Source organism: Meriones unguiculatus, chromosome 1 (genome assembly GCF_030254825.1).
Source record: "Meriones unguiculatus strain TT.TT164.6M chromosome 1, Bangor_MerUng_6.1, whole genome shotgun sequence".
NCBI lineage: Eukaryota > Metazoa > Chordata > Mammalia > Rodentia > Muridae > Meriones > Meriones unguiculatus.
Genome location: NC_083349.1, coordinates 162,405,449 through 162,426,049, shown reverse-complemented (window position 1 = coordinate 162,426,049; position 20,601 = coordinate 162,405,449). Strand labels below are relative to the sequence as shown.

The 20,601-nt window shown below is 40.5% G+C and overlaps 1 protein-coding gene across 1 annotated transcript in view; it reads right to left on the bottom strand.

The window, feature by feature from the left end:
- Npsr1 (neuropeptide S receptor 1) overlaps positions 1-20,601 on the bottom strand; it is a 211,111-nt gene that overhangs the window by 16,487 nt on the left and 174,023 nt on the right. The window contains exon 5 of the mRNA XM_021661948.2: positions 18,964-19,165. Within this exon, the coding sequence (XP_021517623.1) occupies positions 18,964-19,165 (202 nt within the window). The remainder of the gene's footprint in view (positions 1-18,963; positions 19,166-20,601) is intronic.

Below are 20,601 nucleotides of genomic sequence, written 5' to 3'. Positions count from 1 at the left end.
ACATATGTGCTATGTGGATTTTAGCTAATTTTTCTGTGTGCGTGCGTGTGTGTGCGGTTGCCTGTGCCTGTGCCTGTGTGTGGGGAAGTATGCAGAGGCCTGTGGCTGGCATCAGTAGTCATGCCTTATATTCTCTTTTGCCTTTTCAATGAAGTTTGGTCTCTTAAGCACAGGTTAAGACCAGCCATCTTGCCTTTGAGATCCACCGTCTCTGTCTTCCAACTTTGGAATTACACAGGAATGTTATGGAAGCTAGGAACATGTTCACTCTGTAGACCAGGCTGGCTTCAAGCTCAGAGTCCTCCTGAATACACTCCCTAAAAGCTGGATTACAGGAATAGGCACCAGATGTTCTCACTCTAGGGCAGCCTCTGTGTCCTTCCCTTGTATTTTTGCAGTAGTGCGATCCTGTCTCCTTGAATTCACCAGGGACCTGTTACTTGCCTCACCTACCTTTGCTGTGGTCCCTGAGGTTACACAGAATGGAACAACTGTATAAGTTCTTATTTCTAAAGGTAGGCTGCCATCCATCCTGAGGCCTCAGGAAATTAGCTATGCAGAAATATGAGAGACCTTGGAAAGTCCCGTCCCCAGTTGTACTTCTGGTGACCTTCCACCCCTAGTTGGTCCACTGATGATCAGCTTACCCAAACACAGACCCAGTTAGGCTTGTCGAGGCTCCAACACAGAGGCACTAAAGATTGGAAATGTACTCTGTTTCAGTGCACTATGTCTGTGATAACTTGTCACACAGTAATTAGTAGCCAACACTCCGAGCCTAAGCTGAGATTCCCTAACGCAAAACTCTTGAAAATGTGAGTGCTAAATATAATCATATTTAAAGAGCCAAGCACAGTTGAATATCAGTCACCTTAATAATGGAATTCTCCTTTATGCTTCCAAGTCCCCTCCCTTCAATTTCCCATCATACCCACTCTTCTTCCGTGATAAGGTCTATACCAGCAGAATGTTAATCACATATACACATCAGCGAATTTTGTATTTCCTATCTCCTTTAATGAACACAAAAATTTCAACTCTTCTCAGTGTTAACTCGACATTTAAAGTTTACCGAACACTTCAACTAAAAACTTGGGGACAAAACACGGCTTTAATTTCTTAACTACATAATTTTTCCTCCTGAGAACTGGTAGTTATAAAGATAAAAAAACCCACAAAGTTCCAATTTGGAGTAGCTGACAAAGCACTAATAGATTCTAATGAGCTTTAGACTATAACTTAATTAATGACCATGTCAAAATTTTGTTTTGTATTGCTTTTTCCATTCTTGCTCTGGGAGTGCCTCTAAGTGCCCCAGGGAACTTCAGGCCTTGGTAGAGCATTCTCTTTCTTCTCATATTTCACCGAGGGGTTTTCCTGGGTCTATTTTTTTTTTAAGGAAAAAAACATAAGAAAAGTTTAGCAGGGAGCATTTTCTCTACTTGGAACAATTGTTAAATCAGGACTCACTTTCCAGGTAAAGGAGACACAATGTGTATTAGTTGTTTTTCTAGTTGTTACCAAATGGTTGATAAGAAACAGCTTCAGAGAAGGAGAGATTTGGGTTCATGATTTAAGGGGAAGAAGACATGGAGAGAAGAACAGCTCATAACTATGTCATACAGTTACTGGAGTCTTGCTTGTTCCCATTTGGGTAGAGATGGAACAGAAAGTATGTTTGGGCTCCTCTTATCCCCTCCAAGATCTACTTCCTCCAGCTAAGTTTCACCTGTTGAAGGTTCCACACCTCCTAGAAAGCAGGAGACCACATGAGCCTGTAGGGGATATGCACACAAACCACAGCACAAGGTGTGGTTCCCAACCACCAGGACACAGTGATGCTCCTGGACAACAATAATCCCAGGATCCAAGTCACCAGTAACTCAAATGTTTTTGACAATTAGTGATGTGTATGATGGAACAGTTTTGAAAGGTCTTATGAGTTAAGGTCTTGGCCCTCCTTGGCCCTTCTTTTACTTACAGGCAAGTAGAGGGGCACAAAACCAGGCCACCCTTGAGAGTTAGCTGGACAAATGGAACCACTGCGTATGTGTCCTTACCATTTATTGTTCCAGGCAAGCAACAGTCACTCATCAGAAACTCCTTCATTTTCTCTTCATTTATCATTTTTTTCCATCTAGTTAGTGAGCAGGTGCTGAGGACTGTCCCTTCAAAATGACTGCAGAAGCCACACCTTTCTCTCCATCTCTTCAGTGTTAGTACAAATCTTTGCAATCTCTCTCTCTCTCTTTTTTGTTTTGAAATTTTGTTTTACTGTGATAAAGCATACACAGATTACATCCTAATCATTCTAATTCAATTGTCCTGTAGCAATAGGTGTAGTCAAACTGCTGTACTGTCACCACCTGTCCGTAGAATTTATCATCTTCTCTGATATCTTAGTTACTGCTCTGGTGCAAAGAAGCGATATCATGACCAAGGCAACTCATAAAATAAAGCATTTAACTGGGAGCGTGGTTACAGATCTAGAGGGTTAGTCCATGGTCATGGTTTGAAGCAGACAGGCACAGTGATGGAGTAGAATCTGAGAGCTCTGCATCCTGAACCACAGGCAGCAGAGAGAGAGACACACTATGGCCTTGAGTGAGCTTCTGTAGCCTCAAAGCCCACCTCCCAGCCACACATCTCTTTCAACAAGAACATGCATCCTAATCTTCCCCAAACAGTTCCTCTGAGTTCAAACATAGGAGCCTATGGAGGCCATTCTCATCCAAACCACCAGATCTGTCAAACACTGCCGCTATCAAAGGAAAGAAGATAATGTTCCAGAAATCTGCAAATTACCCCTTTGTGGGAGCCTTGCTACTCTCCCCAACTTTACTCCGTGTGCTCTTGAAACACATGTACCTTCCACCCTCTTTCTGGATGATATCATAATCTTTAAATACCTCCATTCTGCTGCTGTATTTAGCAACCATAGCACCATTAGTGATGATGATGGAGGACAGGCAGCTGCTCTTTATCTTAACTGTGGGACCCACCTGAACAATTCCATTTCGCGAGATTCTATCACTCTCATTGCATCAAATCTCACTATTTTCTCATTTCCTTCCCTCTTCCTGTCTTCTACCACCTCATTGCTTCTTATCATAACTTTGTCCTGGGTTTCTCAGCCAAAGGGAGCAGGACAACCAATTAATATGAATCCCACTTTCCTGAACAATGGCTCTGGTAAGAATGAGTTCCAGGATTTTTCATCACTCCTTGTTTTGTGCCTGGGATATGTTTTCTTTGGTCTGTTTGTAGTCCATGTTCTGTGTGCTACTTTGCAGTGAAATCCTTCTACTTGCCCTGTTCCACTTTCCCAGTCAGATTCTCCTCCTTGGAACACCCTGTTGGAAAAGCACAGGCTGTGTAGAAGTTCTCTATGGGAGTCCTGTGCTGACCCTGTAGCCTAGAAACAGTCCACGGAAAGGCAGTCTTTGATGCTTTGAATCAAACTTCTGTGTCTTAGATTTCGGTAACTTTCTCAGGAGACCTAAACTTCTTGGAGACATGAAAACTGAAGAATTTCTTTTTCTGAGAGCACCTCTGTCCTACAACCATCTAGTTTACTTCCTAAACTTGTAGGAGGCAATCCGATTCAGAGGCAGTTTCAGATCCCAGAAGTTCGGGTCGCTGGAACCAGGCTTGCACATCTATCTCTGGAAGATGCCAGGGATAGATCATATGCCTTCATTGTGGGTCAGAACAGTGCGAAGCAACAGAACACACAGAGTCTGTGCATTTTATAGTTGATTCTATAGTGAAACAAGAAACTCTGGGTTCCCAGAGGAGCAGCAAAGTGAAATGGTTGATTACACTTTTCAAAGTTCGGGCTTGGTTCAAAATATATCATTTGTTTTCAATTGTGCAAATAAATAAAAGCAATAAGGATGTATATATGCTTGTTTATCCACAGGAAAGTCCTGCGATGGCAGACACAGACAAGTGTTTGTCAATACTTTTGAGTATGAGGAGTTGGCTGTGGGAAAAATCTCTACTTTTTTAAAATTTATTTCATACCCATATGTCCTCATGGGAAATGTAAAAGAAATATACCATCTTTTCTATAAAAATGTTATTTAAGACAAAACTCCATTTAAAAATTATTGTAAAGAAACCACTTGGCAGAAATTTTTTAAAAAAGAAAGAAAAGAGATGGGGCTAATGACACAAAGAATGCACTATAGAGAGACAGACTCAGCAGGCTCACCACAGATTTCTCAAATTTCTCAATGGTCAGATCTCTCTGAAATAAAAATATATGTCCAGAGTTTCATTGTGTATCAACTCTACCATTTCAAGTTAACCAATAGTGTAAGAATGTGAGGCCAAATGCTGACACTGAGAGTGATGCATGGATTTCTCTTTGCATTAGGAATAAAAACCTAGTGGGACGCCCACCGGGTGTGCTTTTCTGCTATATTTGATGTAGCCAAGCACTTTGTAGAAATAAAACTTACGTTGCTAAAATTCTTTGGATTATGTGGTCATTTTCCCAATATTTCAGACCCATTTTAACATGTTGAACACTAAATGTGTAGTCTTGTATGTCAGCACTAAGCTGCAGCCCACACCTATGGTATGGAGTTTAAATTTAACAGGGGTAGATAATGAGCCTGAGGCTTTTGTACTAGCTGGTGAAAGACAGCAACAGGCATTTCAGGGTGGCTTACTTGCCCTTGATTTGGTGTTTCCAAATTAAGGGTGACCTGATGCAATGGAGGAGAGACTCTAACCAGGAGAACCCTTACCACTTATCTCAGAGATGTGGAGATGGGGAAGGAGTCATGGCTCAGTATAAATCAGAGAGTCTGGTGAGCCTGCCGAGTCTCTCTCCATAGAGCATTCTTTGTCTCGTTAGCCCCATCTCTTTTCTTTCTTTTTTAAAATTAATTTATTTTATTTTATTTATTCACTTTACATCTCGATCATATCCACAACTCTCCTTTCCTCCTGGTCGGATTCCTCCCTTGTGATATCCCCTGTCTCCCATCCTTTACTCCTCAGAAAAAGGGAACCCTTTCCTCACTAACCCACCCCAGGACATCAAGTTGTATCAGGACTGAATGTATCCTCTTCCACTGAGGCCAGGCAAGGCAGCCCTGCCAGAGGGTGGTGATTGGAAAGCAGACAACAGAGTTCATATTAGATCCCCTGTTCTTCTTACTAGGGAACCCACATGGAGACTAAGCTGCCCATTGGCTACATATGTGAAGGGGGCCTAGGTCCAGTCTATGCATGGTTCTTGGTTGGTGCTTCAGTCTCCATAAGATCCCCTGGGCCCATGTTATTTGACTCTGTTGGTCTTCTTGTGGAGTTCTTGGCTCCTCTGGGGGTCCTTCTATCCTTTTCCCTGCTCTTTCACAGGGCTCCCCAAGTTCTGCCTAATATTTGGCTGTGAGTCTCAGCATCTCTTTGGATCAGCTGCTGGATGGAGCCTCTCAGAGAACAGCTACGGTAGGCTTTTGACTGCAAGTATTGCAGAATATCATTAATAGTGACAGGGTTTGGCTCTCTTCTGTCAGGTTGGTCTCAGGTTGGGCCAGGCATTGGTTGGGCATTCCATCAATCTTTGTTCTGTCTGCTCTATCTTTATCCCTGCACATCTTGTAGAGAGGGAAAATTTTGGGTTGCAGTTTTGTGGATGGGTTGGTGTTCCTCTCCCTTCACTAGAAGTCCTGGCTGGCTGGAAGGTGGCCTATATCCTCCCAGGAGCCTGTCTCTGTTTCTAATTTGTTGATTTCAGCCTTGTGTTTGATTATTTCCTGCCATCTACTCCTCTTGGGTGTGTGTACTTCTTTTTGTTCTAGAGCTTTCAGGTGTGCTGTTAAGTTGCTAGCATGAGATCTCTCCAATTTCTTTATAAAGACACATAGTGCTATGAACTTTTTTTCTTAGGACTGCTCCCATTGTATCCCATAAGTTTGGGTATGTTGTGCTTTTATTTTCATTACATTTTAAGAAGTCTTTTTATTTTTTTATTAATTACAGTTTATTCACTTTGTATCCAAGCTGTAATCCCCTCCCCCATTCCCTCCCAATTCCACCCTCCCTCTCTCATCTCCTCCCATGTCCCTCCCCAAGTCCACTGATTGGGAAGGTCCTCCTCCCCTTCCTTAGGAAGTCTTTAATTACTTTATTTCTTCCCTGACCCAGTGGTTACTGAGCAGGAATTGTTCAGTTTCCATGAGTGTGTGGGCTTTTTGTTATATCTGCTGTTGTTGAAGTCCAGATTTAATCCATTGTGACCTGATAAAATATAAGAGATTATTTCAGTTTTCTTATATCAGTTGAGGCTTATTTTGTGACCAACAATATGGCTAACTTTGGAGAAAGTCCTGTGTGGTGCTGAGAAGGTATGTTCTTTTGTGTTTGGGTAAGTGATTATGTAGATAATTGTTGGGTACATTTGATTCATGACATTGGTAAATTTCATTATTTCTCTGTTTAATTTCTGTCTCGATGACCTGTCTGTTGATGAGGGTGAGGTAATGAAGTCTCCCACTACTAATGAGTGGGGATTGATTTAAGCTTTAGTAATGTCTCTTTTACAAATGTGTATGCCCTCACATTTGGGACATAGATGTTCAGGACTGAGATGTCCTTTTGGTGGATTTTCCTTTGGTGAGAATGTAGTGTCCGCCCCCTCCATCTCTTTTGATTAATTTTGGTTGGAAGCTGATTTTATTAGATATTAGGATGCTACACCAGCTTTCTTCTTGGGTTCATTTGCTTGGAAAACCTTTTCCCAGCTTTTTACTCTGAGGTAAAGTTTATCTTTGTTGCTGAAGTGTGTTTGTTGTATGCAGCAGAATGATGGGCCCTGTTTCCTCACCCATTCTATGAGTCTGTTTCTTTTTATTGGGGAATTAAGTCCATTTATGTTGAGAGTCTTTAATGGCCAATGTTTGTTAGTTCCTGTATTGTGAATTTGGTGGTTGTAGTGTGTTTCTCTTCTTTTGGTTTTGCTGCAGTGGGGTTATTTATTTCCTGTGTTTTCCTGGGTGTAGTTAATCTTGTTTGGTTGGAGTTTTCCTCTTAATATCTTCTATAGGGTTGGGTTTATGCATAGGAATTGTTTAAATTTGTTTTGTCATGGAATATCTTGGTTTTTTTTTTATCTATAGTGATTGAAAGTTTGCTGCATATAGTAGTCTGGGCTGATATCTGACATTTGTACAAGAGGTCTGAGCAGGCCCTTCTAGCTTTTAGATTCTCTGCTGAGAAGTCAAATGTGATTCTGATAGGTCTGCCTTTATATGTTACTTTACCTTTTTCCCTTGCAGCTTTTAATATATATTTAATATATATTGTTTTGTACATTTAGTGTTTTGATTATTATGTGGCAGGAGGAATTTCTTTTCTAGTCTAATCTAGTTGATGTTCAGTATGCCTCTTGTATGTCTAAAGGGATCTCTTTCTTAAGATGGGGGAAATTTTCTCCTATGATTTTATTGAAAATATTTTCTGGTCCTTGGAGCTGGTAATCTTCACTTCTTCTATTCCTATTATTCTTAGATTTCACCTTTTCATCATGTCCTTGATTTCTTGGATGTTTTGTGTCAGGAATATTTTGGATTTAATATTTTCTTTGACAGATGCACCGATTTCTTCAATTGTATCTTCTATACCTGTGATTCTTTCCTGTATCTTTTGTTTTTTGTTGGTTATATGTACCTCTGTAGTTCCTGTTCCCTTCCCTAAGATTTCCCTTTTCAGGATTTTCTCAGTTTGTGTTTTCTCTATTTCCATTTTCAGGTCTTGAAATACAGTTCTTTTTCATTTCATTTACCTGTTTGATTGTATTTTCCTGTATTTCTTTCAGTGATTTATTAATTTTCATTTTAAAGGCCTCTGTCTGTTTAATTGTATTTTCTTGTATTTCTTAAGGGATTTATTAAAGGTCTTTAAAGGTCTCTGTCATCTTCATAAGCATAGATTTAAGGTCATTTTCTTGTGTTAAACCTGCACTGTAATATCCAGTGCTTGCTATAGTAGCATCAGTGTGTTCTGGTGGTGCCATATCTTCGTGAGTTTTGTTGATTGTGTTCTTAAGCTCGCCTTTAGCCATCTGGTTGTCAGTGATGTTGGCTGGTTGTTTCTGGTGTCTGCTGGGCCAGAGTATGGATGTGCCTTGTGTATGGCAGCCTTCCTCAGGGTAGTGGATAGGGATGATATGGGCTGGAGGCTGAATCTCAGCTCTTCTCTGCTGGGTGTGTCTCAGTGGACATTCCACTTATTAAAGCTGAATCAAGACCAGTTAAATAAATAGTCCTATATCCCCTAAGGAAATAGAAGCTGTCATCAAAAAGCCCAGGGTCAGACAGAATTCTACCAAGCCTTCAAAGAAGAGCTAGCACTAATACTCTTCAAACTATTCCACAAAATAAAAACAGAAGGAACATTACTACCAAACCCATTCTATGAAGCCACAGTCACCTTGGTACCTAAACCTCACAAAGACCCAACAAAGAAAGAGAACTTCAAGCCAATCTCCCTCATGAACACTGATGCAAAAGCACTCAACAAAATACTTGCAAACAGAATCCAAGAACACATCAAAGATATCATCCACTATGACCAAATAGGCTTCATCCCACGTATGCAGGGGTGGTTTCACCTATAAATCAGGTTTATATCCCATCTGTAGAACCTATGGGACTGTCCACCTTGACTGGTCTTAATACTCACCCCATCTTTGCTGTGTCAGTGTGTGGCCGAGCTTGATGGTCAGCTTGGTGATAACTAGAATCATCTAAGAGATGGGCCTCTGGCATGCTTATTTGGGATTATTTTAGTGAGGTTAATAAAGGTCTAAAGACTGGCTTAGTGTACACAGGGTGGAAACATTCCCTGGGCTTAGATCCTGGACTACATGAAAATAGCATGAGTTGAGCATAATCGCTCGCCACTCTCTGGTTTTTTAAAGCATTTTATTTTATTTTGTGCTTATGGGTATGGTTGTATTTGTGCTTGTATTGTATGTGTATCATATGTCTCTCTGGTGCTCAAGTCAGAAGAGGGTCTAGCGCTATAGATGGTTGTGAGGCACATGCGGGTGCTGAAGGAGCAGTAAGTGCTCTTAGCTGCTGAACCACCTCTCTAGTCCCCACTCTCTGCTTCTTCACTGTGAATGCACTGTGAGTGAGTGCTTTTACTACTCTGACATGGGGAACGCCACAGTGAACTGTCACCTCAAACTGTGAGCCAAGATAAACCCTTTCTCCCAAAAGTAGATAAACTACTTTTGTCAGAATATTTTATCCCAGTAACAAGAAAAGTAACTAAGATACACAGGAATATTTTAAAGCCAGAATAGCTGGTTATTTCTGTAGCTCATGTGAACAGGAATATCTAGAATAATGAACATATAAAAAGACATGAAGGATAACAGATCCATGTAATGAAAGTTTGGGTTTCTTTAAAAACTCAGTTATGTTGTTTAAACATGTTTTTGTTTTAATCCCAAACTGTGGGATTTTAGTTTGTCTTTAAATTTGTCCACAGCTGATGATTGCCTCCTGTAGGAATTGATTTTTGCCAGCTGGAGTTAATAAAATTCTGAGGACTCTGGGAGAGTATAAATATGAGAGCCCAGAGAGAGACAGACAGAGGAGGAAGAAGGTTGATTGTTCATCCTGCTGCATGTGCTGTTTGCGGTTGCTGGACTGCTAGATATCCTGACCACTGAGATTGGTATTTTTCCAAAAGAACCCCATGACCCTAACCAGCCAGGGGTAACTCTAAAGAGGTCTACATCCCTTTTCCCTTCTAACCTTCTTTCTCTTTTATCTAGGATGGGAAGGGATTGGAAGGGCTGCAGAATCTTAAGGAGCCCAATTAAAGTAGAGTTTAAAAAACAGCACTAAACACACATGGGGTAAGATGATCAGTCCTCATTTAGAAAGACAGATGGGATGTGCATTGAACGTATGACAGGAGTCTACTGAGCGCATCTGAAAGACTCTAACTAGCAGTGTTTTCAAAGCAAAGACTCATGACCAAACCTTTGGCAGAGTACAGGGAATTCAAAAGAAAGAAGGGGAGTTAGTCTGATGGGGAAAGGATAGGAGCTCCACAAGGACCAAATATATCTGGGCACAGGGTCTTTTCTGAGACTGACATTCAACCAAGGACCATGTATGGATATAACCTAGAACCTCCACTCAGATGTAGCCTGTGGTAGCTCAGTAACCAATTGGTTTCCCAAAGTGAGGGGAACAGGGACTATTTCTAACAGGAACTCAATGACTGGCTCTTTGGTCTCCCCACCCCCGAAGGGAGGAGCAGTCCTGTTAGGCCACAGAGGAGGGCTTTGCAGCTAGTCCTGAAGATACCTGATAAAACAGGATCAGATGAATGGGGAGGAGGTCCCCCCTATCAGTGGACTTGGAAAGGGGCACGGTGGAGATGAGGGAGGGGGGGAGGGAATGAGGGATCGGGACACGGCTGGGATACAGAGTTAATAAAATGTAACTGATAAAAAAAAAAACAGCACTAACCAATCTGCAAGCCTACTTGTGTGCAGTTGGGTTCAGGGAAGGATGAAGGAAGAAGCAGTTTCTGAGAGGAGATGTTGGGACAATTTGTTCCTTAAAGGACTTAGAGAAAAACTGAGTATTTAACATACATGACATATACCAGGCTCAATGAACTCTCAGAATACAGAAAGGATGAAAGGCCCCAATAAGTTACTTGGTGCCACTTAATTAGCTGTGCTTTTTCTGAGGTTAGTGTTGGAACACTGTTACTAGAATGACCCATGGTGAATGGTTCTTTGGGGAACTGTGAGAGAGGTTCCAGGAAAAAGGCAAAGGATCTTTTATATCAGGTACATTTTGTTCCCTGGATCATTCTTGGGTGTGATTCCATGTCTCCTGTGATAAAAATTTACATTCAGTCTATAAGACATGTTTATTTTTGTTGTGTGCCATAAAATAGCTATAAAACCCAATCTGGATATGGACTTCTGCCTTGCTTTCATGCATTGTAGTATGTGCCTGGCAATTGTGTTTACATTGGTCTTTCCTGAGAAAGCTCTGAAAAAGGACTACTCTTTTGGAAATATTTAGTATTTTCTTACTGGCATTTTATTTGCATGTTTTTATGAACTCAAACAACCTACTTAGATCATTGCTTTCTTTGCTACCTTTTTGTATAAAAGTTCACTGACACTGAAGAAAATATCTACTATGTCAGATTGTAGTCTGCCACATTCTTTCAATCCTCAGATCCTAAGTTCAACAGACAAATTTTGCACAGGTAGGCTGGAAAGTCAATGGTTAGTAGAAGACAAAGTCACTCTCCACTCACAGTGGTGCCAAAGAAGTCTAGTGCCACCAAGTACTAAGAGTTGAGTATCAGGAAGAAGCCTGTTGGAACTAACTACAGAACACTCTGAAGTGGGTCATATAGTTGGGATACTATGAATTTCTCATAACTGCACATTCAAAGGTAGGGCTGTCCAAATGTTGAAGTCCCTTGTCTCTTCCACAGTTCGAAGGCTTCTCCTTAGCATAGGCTCTTCATGCCAGTTGTGCATCAACACAGAGATGACGGGAGCAGAGATGATATCTTTCTTAGACTCCTTGTTAAAAACCTTCTTGAAGATATTCTCTTTACCTGTTTGGTCTGAGCTGGATCATCCAGCAATTCCTGAAACATTTTCATGCCAAGGGGAGGGGCTGTTGAGAGAATCTAGGAGCAGAAGTGGAATGGAATTTGGACCCTGCAAACAAATATCTACCATCATGGAGTGAAATAGTGAGCATGTTTTTGTTTGTTTTTTGTTTTGTTTTTTTTTTTTCAAAACAGAAAACATTCACTATATATTAGATCATAGTATTTAGGCTGTTACTTCATTTCCTGATATGATAAGTTGACTCAGGCCCTACCATTCTCCTTGGCCTTAGGCCTCATGCTGTGGTTAGTGCTGGACAGGTCTCTGGGGCCCTTTTAACCTCCACAGCTTTGTATAACACAAGAGATTGCCTTACAGTGAGGCTTTCCATAGTCTAAGACCAATTGCCCAAGAAAATGAATGGATTTTTCTCATATAACACAGATCAGTGCTCTGTAACTAATGTGCACTTTTCAACTTGTCCCTTTGCAGTTGTGACCATGGATCTTTTGTGCTTACACCTTTGTCTCAGACAGAGAAAATGTTCATAACGTAAGAAATCAATTGGGTCACAAGAAAATAAGTGCAGTGAAAACAGAGCAATTGCACTAGGGCAAATATCCTTAGTGGGACAATTAGACAGCACCACCAAGTGAACTTTGGAAACACACAAGTTGTTTTGACCCAGAAAAGTAGAGTATTGCCTTTGCTATCATTCATGGTGACTTCAAGCCTGGGGGACTGAGTTAGTCACTGATGGAATTGCAGCATCTTCACTCATGCCTAGCTCTCAAGAGAGTTTGCTGCTGATGACACAACGTCTCACCTTCTCCTCCTTCTTTCCCTCCATATATACTAATAGATGGGCTAACATATGGCCCAAACTGATATAAGCATGAAATTTCCACATTAGGAGCATACTGTGAAGTGTGTGCTTATGTGTGCTTATGTGTGTGTGTGAGAGAGAGCTAGATAAATAGAGAGAGACAGGCAGGCAGAGACAGAGAGACACACACACAGAGGAGGGAGACAGAGTGACAGTGAAACAGACAAGCAGAAAGACATACAGAACAGAGACCATGACAGACATGTCGAACAATTAGTACGGATTATTATTCGGTCTTCATTGCTCAATCATTCCAACATTTACCAAACGTTTATTGCATACCAGATTGGGCATCAAGAAATTAAAAGATTTTCAAATTTTGTGGCGTATAGGTTTTTGAAGTAAGACCTAATGATTGTTTGGATTTCATTGGTGTCTGTCATTTATGTCTCTCCTTTCATTGCTGCCTTTTAGTTAGTTTGGCTAAGGGATTCTCTAGCTTGTTGATTTGTCAAAGAACAAGCTCTTGGTTTAATTGATTCTTTGAACTGTTTTATTTGTTTCTAATTTATTGATTTCAGTCCTGAGTATGATTATTTCCATCTACTCCTCTTGGGTGTTTCTGCTTCTTTTTTTCCTTGGGCTTTCAGGTGAGTCATTAAATTGCTTGTAGGAGATGTTTCAAATTTCTTCTTGAAGGCACTTAGTGCTACGAACTTTCCTCTTAGCACTGCTTTCATTGTGTCCCATACGTTTGGGTATGTTGTGCCTTCATTTTCATTGAATTCTAGAAAGTCTTTAATTTCTTTTTTTATTTCTTCCATTATCCAGCTGTCATTGGGTAGTGAGTTGTTCAGTTTCCGTGTGTGTGTATGTGTGTGTGTGTGTGTGTGTGTGTGTGTATGTGTGAAGGCTTTTTGCTATTTCTGTTGTTATTGAGGTACAGATTTAGTCATAGTGGTCTGATAGGATTCAAGGGATTATTTCAATATTTTTGTATCTGTTGAGGCTTGCTTTGTGATCAACTATATGGTCTATTTTGGAGAAGGTTAGATGGGATGCTGAGAGAAGGTAACTTCTTTTGTGTTTGGGTGAAAGGTTCTGTAGATGTCTGATAGGTCTATTTGATTCATGACCTCTGTTAGAGTTATTGTTTCTTTGTTTAATTTCTGTTTTGTTGAGCTGTCTTTTGGTGAGAGTGGGGTGTTGAATTTTACTTTGATGAGTATAAAGTGACCTTCCCCATTTCTTTTGATTAATTTTGGTTGAAAGTTTATTTTATTAGATATTAGAAAGGTTATTCTTGCTTGCTTCTTGGGAAGCATTTGCTCGGGAAAACTGTCTTCTAGCCCTTTACTCTCAGGTAATGGCTATCTTTGTGACTTAAGTGTGTTTCTTGTATGCAGCAGATTGTTGGGTATTGTTTACACATCCATTCTGTTAGTCTGTGTCTTTTTATTGGAGACTTGAGTCCATTGATGTTGAGAGAGATTATTGACCAGTGGCTGTTAGGTCCTTTGATTTTGATGTTGGTTGTGATAGTGTGTTTGTGTGCTTGGCTACTTTTAGTTTTACTGTAGTGAGATTATTTATTTCCTGTGTTTTCCTGAATGTAGTTAGCTTTCTTGACTTGTATTTTTCATTCTAGTATCTTCTGTAATGCTGGATTTGTGGGTAGGTATTGTTTAAATTTGTTTTTATTGTCGAATATCTTGTTTTCTCCATCTGTGATGATTGAGAGTTTTGCTGGTTATAGTAGCCTAGGCTGACATATGTGTTCTCTTAGGCTCTGCATGATATTTGTCCAGGTCCTTCTGGCTTTCATAGTCTCTGTTGAGAAGTCAGGTGTGATTTTATGGGTTTGCCATTATATGTTTCTTGGTCTTTTCCCTTTGCAGCTTTTAGTAATTTTTTTCTTTATACTTATACAGTAGGTATACTTATACAGTAAGTTCTGTATACTTACTGTTTTGATTGTTATGTGGCAGTTGGATTTTTTTTCTGGTCTAATTTATTAGGTGATCTGTAGGCCTCTTGTATGCTTATAGGCCTCTCCTTTAAATTGGGGAAATTTTCTTCTATATTTTGTTGAAACTATTTTCTGGGCCTTTTTCTTCTATTCCTATCATTCTTAGATTTTGTCATTTCATGTTGTCTTGGATTTCTTGGATGATCTGTGTCAGAAAATTTTTAGATTTAACATTTTCTTTGATAGATACATTGATTTATTCCATTGAATCTTCCACTCCTCACATTCTTTCTTCCACCTCTTGTAGTCTGTTGGTAATGCTTACCTCTGTAGTTCATGTTTTCTTCTCTATGTTTTTCTTCTCCATAATTTTCTCCCTGTGTGTTTTCTTTAATTTTTTTTTCAATTGTGTCTTCAGATCTTGAACCATTTTGTTGATTTCCTTCACCTGTCTGATTGTATTTTCTTTCAATTCCTTCACCTGTTTGTTTGAATATTCCTCCGTTTCTTTTATTTATTTCAGTGATTTAATTATTTCCTCTCTGAAGGCCTAGAACCACTTGCAGGATCCCTACACAAACTCAGGTCTCCTAAATAAAACAAATAAACCCCTCAAACAAATAAAACAACACCACCAACAAATAAACAAATACCCACAGAAACAAAATTATATATATATGTGTGTGTGTGTATAATATTTATATATAAATATATAGATATAAATAGCCTATCACCAAAACAAATTTAGAAGCATATGTTTCACATAAATGAGAAATCATGAGACATGGCTACCAAAATGAATTTACACCATTGGAGTCGTTTCTTAATTTAGTTTAGCATGCAATTAGGAGTTTATTTAACTTAAAAGAGGTATCAACAAAAGAATCAAGTCAAGGGATGTCAGAACAAAGAAAAAAGAAAGAAAGAAAGAAAGAGAGACTCAGGCAGACACAGAGACAGAGAGAGACACACAGAGAGGGAGGCTAGCTAGTGCAATGCATGCTTGAGCTTGGTTCAAGAGATGCCTTGTTTCCCCAAGAGAGAAGCCTGCTCTTTACTTGGAAAGGAGCAAAGCTGGTGGCTGACCCTCTTGCTTCCTTTCAAACAGGAAATGCTTCCAAGAAGCTGAAGGACACAGAAGGTCATCAGCAGTCAGGAAGTATGTGCAGGTCTAATGGAGGCTTTGGCATGGTGAGAGCTACATAAAACTCCTTCTTTGAAACTATTTCCCCAACAAATTAAGCCTTGGCTTTTTAAGCTCACTAACAAACTGAGTTAAGCAGCAGGAAGTCCACAAGAGTAATCCTATTGCAAAATGTAGCCAAATGAATGTGGAAAAGAAATCTCAGAGTCACAGATCTGACAAATCTGCCAGGAAATGGCCACCTAGAGCTGTGTGGGTCCTCTTGCTTGGGAATACCTGCCTGGTAAGTGGAGACTTAGTGATGGATGTGAAATCAAGAGGAGTGAAGCTCCACCCAAAACCAGCCACTGGAATCTGTGCCTCAGTTACTGAGCTGTGCCAGGCACTCCTTGAGCCCAGCCTCTCTCCTTTCACTCAGTTTCTCCCAACAGTGTTATTGAGTTTTACCTGTGGCTGATTACATCATCTTATACCTTAATTTTCCACCAGGTCTTATCCCATTCATATTGGAAGACAGGAGGGAAATAGTTTGAAACAAATGTGGATGTTAATTTGTCAGTTCGACAAAAAATGAATAGGTACTGATCTCAGAAGAGCTAGTGACCTGGCTCCTGATCACTGATAAGGCCACCTTTAGCTTCCTTTCAGTGTGAGACACCCTTGAGAAAATGTCACAGCTGGATGATAACACCTTGTATTACTCCCAGCTTGAGGACTTCAGGGGACCAAAGATGAGCACTAAAGACAAGACAGGTGATTTTCCAGAATATCAGGAGACATTAAAAAATAGCCAAGCAGACTGATAAGTAAAACAGATGCACATTAAAGCAATAAGGTGTGTGTTCCTAGCTCACAGATTGATAAAGATCAAATAAAGAAAAGGTACTGCCTTTCTCTGGGCTGGGAGAAGAGCCAAGGGCGCTCCACAGTGTCTGTCAGGACTCACATTTGTAGAGTGTTTGTGTTCATGCGTCACAAATCCTAAAAGTGAGCCATCTTTGACTTCAAAATCCTGCTGAGTCCTTAGGCAACAATTTTTTTATTTAAATTTTTTATTAATTACAGTTTATTCACTTTGTATCCCACCTGTAGCTCCCTTCCTCCTCCCCTCCCAAACCCACCCTCCTTCCCCTTTCTCCACCCATACTGCTAACCCAGTCCACTGATAAGGAAGGTCTTCCTCTCCTTCCTTCTGATCCTGGTCTATCAGGTCTCAGCAGGAGTGGCTGCATTGTCATCTTCTGTGGCCTGGTAAGGCTGCTCTCCCTCAGAGGGAGGTGACCAAAGAGTAGACCAATCAGTTCATGTCAGAGACAGTACCTGTTCCCATTACTATGGAACCCACTTAGACACTGAACTGCCATGGACTACATCTGTGCAGGGGTTCTAGGTTATCTCCATGAATGGTCCTTGGTTGTGGTATCAGTCTCAGAAAAGACTCCTGGGCCCAGATATTTTGCTTCTATTACTCTCCTTGTGGAGCTCCTGTCCTTTCCATTCTTACTACTTCTCACTTTTTTCATGAGATTCCCTGCACTCTGCCCAAAGTTTGGCTTTGAGACTCAGCACCTGATACCCTGCAGAGTAGAACCTTTTAGAGGCTCTCTGTGGTAGGCTCCTGTCCTGTTACCTGTTTTCTCCCTCTTCTGATGTCCATCCTCTTTGTCTTTCTGATAAGGATTGACATCTTACTCAGAATCCTCCTTCTTGATTAGTTTCTATAGGTGTACAGATTTTAGTATGTTTATCTTATATTATAGGTCTAATATCCACTTATGAGTGAGCATATACCCTGTGGGTCTTTCTATTTCTGGGGTACCTCACTCAGGATGATCTTTTCTAGTTCTCACCATTTGCCTGCAAATTTCATTATTTCCTTGTTTTTAATTGCTGAGTAGTATTCCATTGTGTAGATGTACCACAATTTCTGTATCCATTCCTCAACTGAGGTTCATCTGGGTTGTTTCCAGATTCTGGCTAACAATTAAAGCTGCTATGAACATGGTTGAGCAAATGTCCTTGTAGTGTACTTGAGCATATTTTGGATATATGCCTAGGAGTGGCATAGCTGGATCTTGAGGAAGCACTATTCCTCATTTTCTAAGAAAGCACCAGATTGAGTTCCAAAGTGGTTGTACAAGTTTACATTCGCACCAGCAGTAGAGGAGGGTTCTCCTTTCTCCACAACCTCTCTAGCATGTGTTGTCACTTGAGTTTTTGATCTTAGCTTAGGCAACAGTAAGGCTGCATTAGCGATTTTAATTACATAGAATCTTTTATCTTTCTTCTATCTTTCTTTTCTTTTCCTTCCTTCCTTCCTTCCTTCCTTCCTTCCTTCCTTCTTTCTTTCTTTCTTTCTTTCTTTCTTTCTTTCTTTCTTTCTTTCTTCACAATCTATACTACTACAATCAAAGACTGATCTGCCTTTGCCATGGCTTGATGTTACCCATCCTTGCAGGTAAGGGACACTCCCAAAATGCAAGGCTACCATGGCCCACATGCACACCTGCCATGAGAAGTTTTTCCATGTACCACATCCACACATGTAAACTCAATGTTGCGCTGGTGATTTGCTGTGTGAGTGAGTGAGACCTGGCTTTGAGCAGGCTGCTGTGGTCGTCTATAGCCTTGGGATTAAGTTTTATTCTGTGACTTGATTGCTAAGGCTTCTCCCCCCCCCCAATAAACTATGCTTCCTTTTTCCCCATCAAGCCATGGAGAGCAGGTTAGTATCTACTTCTCCCTGATAGATGCTTTCTGCCTGTGCACTCGTTGCCTCTACCCTATTTCTAGCTTCGTCCCTTACCGTCACCTCCTCTTCCTGGAGTCCTTTCTTCCTTCAGTGGTGGTATGTAAGAAGTGTTAGTGATACCAATGCCCACTGCCCATGTAGTCAAACATGCATTAATAAACTATTGCATTTTTTGGTTCATTCGTTTTAATTATGTCTGTCTTTGAATTTTTAATATCCCTAAAGCTAGTTTTATAATTTATATTTTAAAGGTTATATGATTATATTATAAGGGAGAGAATAGGGAGTGTAGTCCGATAGACCAAGATTTCAATCCTGTGTAATGTTAAGTTCCTTAACCGCTCTGATCTTGAGGTTTGTTTTTTTTTTTTTTTTTTAGTTTTGATTTTCATAAAAAGAAGTAATTTATTTCGCAGGGTGGCATTGTGAGTGATAGGGTCAGCCACCTGGCACAATACATGTGTCTGAGCACATCCTCAATCAGTGCTCTCCTCTCTTGACTCTGCTTTGAAAGAATTGGGCTGAGCCCATGATAGTATAAGATAGAATCCCATGTCCCAATTAGTTCCCCCAAGGACTTTGGAACAGTGACTGATCTGAAGGGGTGACCCATACTCAGGCAGGGACCAGCCCACTGGCCTCTTACCTGATAATTGCCAGGGGGATGAAGTACACCAGAAAGGCCACGATGGTCATGTACGGAGTCCAATAGGAGTCATCTGGCCACAGTGCCCAGCATTGCACCTCACCATTGGAGAGCGTCCTTTTCCCAAATATGATCAGTGTGGGGATGGAGAACAGGAACGAGAGGCTCCAGGCTATCCCAATGAGCACTTTGGCTTGCTTCTCTGCTTAAAAAAAAGAGAACATGCCAGGGCACCTGGGAGCATGCTGTGGAAGCTCACTGGGTCTGCTGTAGAGACTGACCTCTGGCTGAGAGCCCCTGGGACTTGTCAGTGTCCCCCAAAGCATCAGTTTTCTCCTAAATAAGTGGGTGTGATGCCTGCTGTAGCATTCAGCTCTCACAAGAGGGTGCAGGTCCACTTAAATCCCATTGTTCCTCAACTCCAAGAAGATTCTTAGTTTAATCTCATGTAGCTGGCTGGTACAATTTCCTCTCCACATGTTTAGTCTTACAATTCTTTAATTAGCTTCATGTCTCCTAATTGTTTCTTTATTATTTTTTATTTTTTAGTTGATGTTGTTAAGTCTTTGTCAAAATTGTCATAAAAGAGATATTAGCTCATTGTCTTTTGGTTAGGTTGGTTTTGGTACAAATTTTCACTTTTTCTTCTGCTGTTGTTCATGATTTTTATTTGTATAGATAGCTGAAGAGCTTGATTTGGTGACATAGGATTTCCTTTACTGCTTCTGCTTTCAATATGATTCCTAGAAAGACCTGTCCTTCTTAAGATGATGGAAGGTTTGACATTGTGTTCTCTTAGTCCTGCATGTTTGATTGACTGGCTTTTTTTAATCCAACAGAGTCTGTTTTTAATTAGCTGTGGCATGATGAATTAATGCTTTTAACTGGCTATCGAGCTAGTACAATATTATGCATTAACAAACCCGTTCTTTTCCAACTGAATTGAAGTTATATTTGTAGTGTGTGTGTGTCAGTGTGTGTGTGTATGTGAGTCTGTATGTGTATGTATGGGTCTGTGTGTATTTGTGTGTATATGTGTGGGTCTGTGTGTGTGTGTGTGTGTGTATGTGTGGCATATATGTGCTATCTTGCTAGCACTTGCTCTTACAGAGTGAGATTATTTTCATATGTAACAAATATTTTTGTTCAGCACTTCTGGTACATTACTGATTATTCTTGCATGCAGTTTGCCTAAAAAAGCCACAATAGTAACAATCTCTTTGTAGTTGCTGGCTAAGGAAACTGTCACTTTATTCAAGAACAGTACAAACGAACCCATGTATTGTCAATTAATGAAATTCCCACAGCTCTCCCCTTCTGGTGGCTCTCCAGTGACATTCTGTAGATATACTAAAAGGTTTTGCTGACTCATTCAACTTGCCTTCCTAGGTGGGAATTTTATGGAATGCATTTTAAATGCACTATTTATTTTTACTAGGTTAGCTTTTGTAGCATTTAAAAGATACCGGATTTCCTCCTTGTCTTTCCTGTGAAAGTTCAGTTCCCATGGGTATAGGAGAAAGTTAGGAATGCATTGGGCCCGCCTGCCTGTGTGCAGGCGGTCCCACACAGTGCTTACCACCAAAGCACTGATGGCTCCTGGGACCACTTCAGCAGCATCTGTGTGCTGCTTCCCAT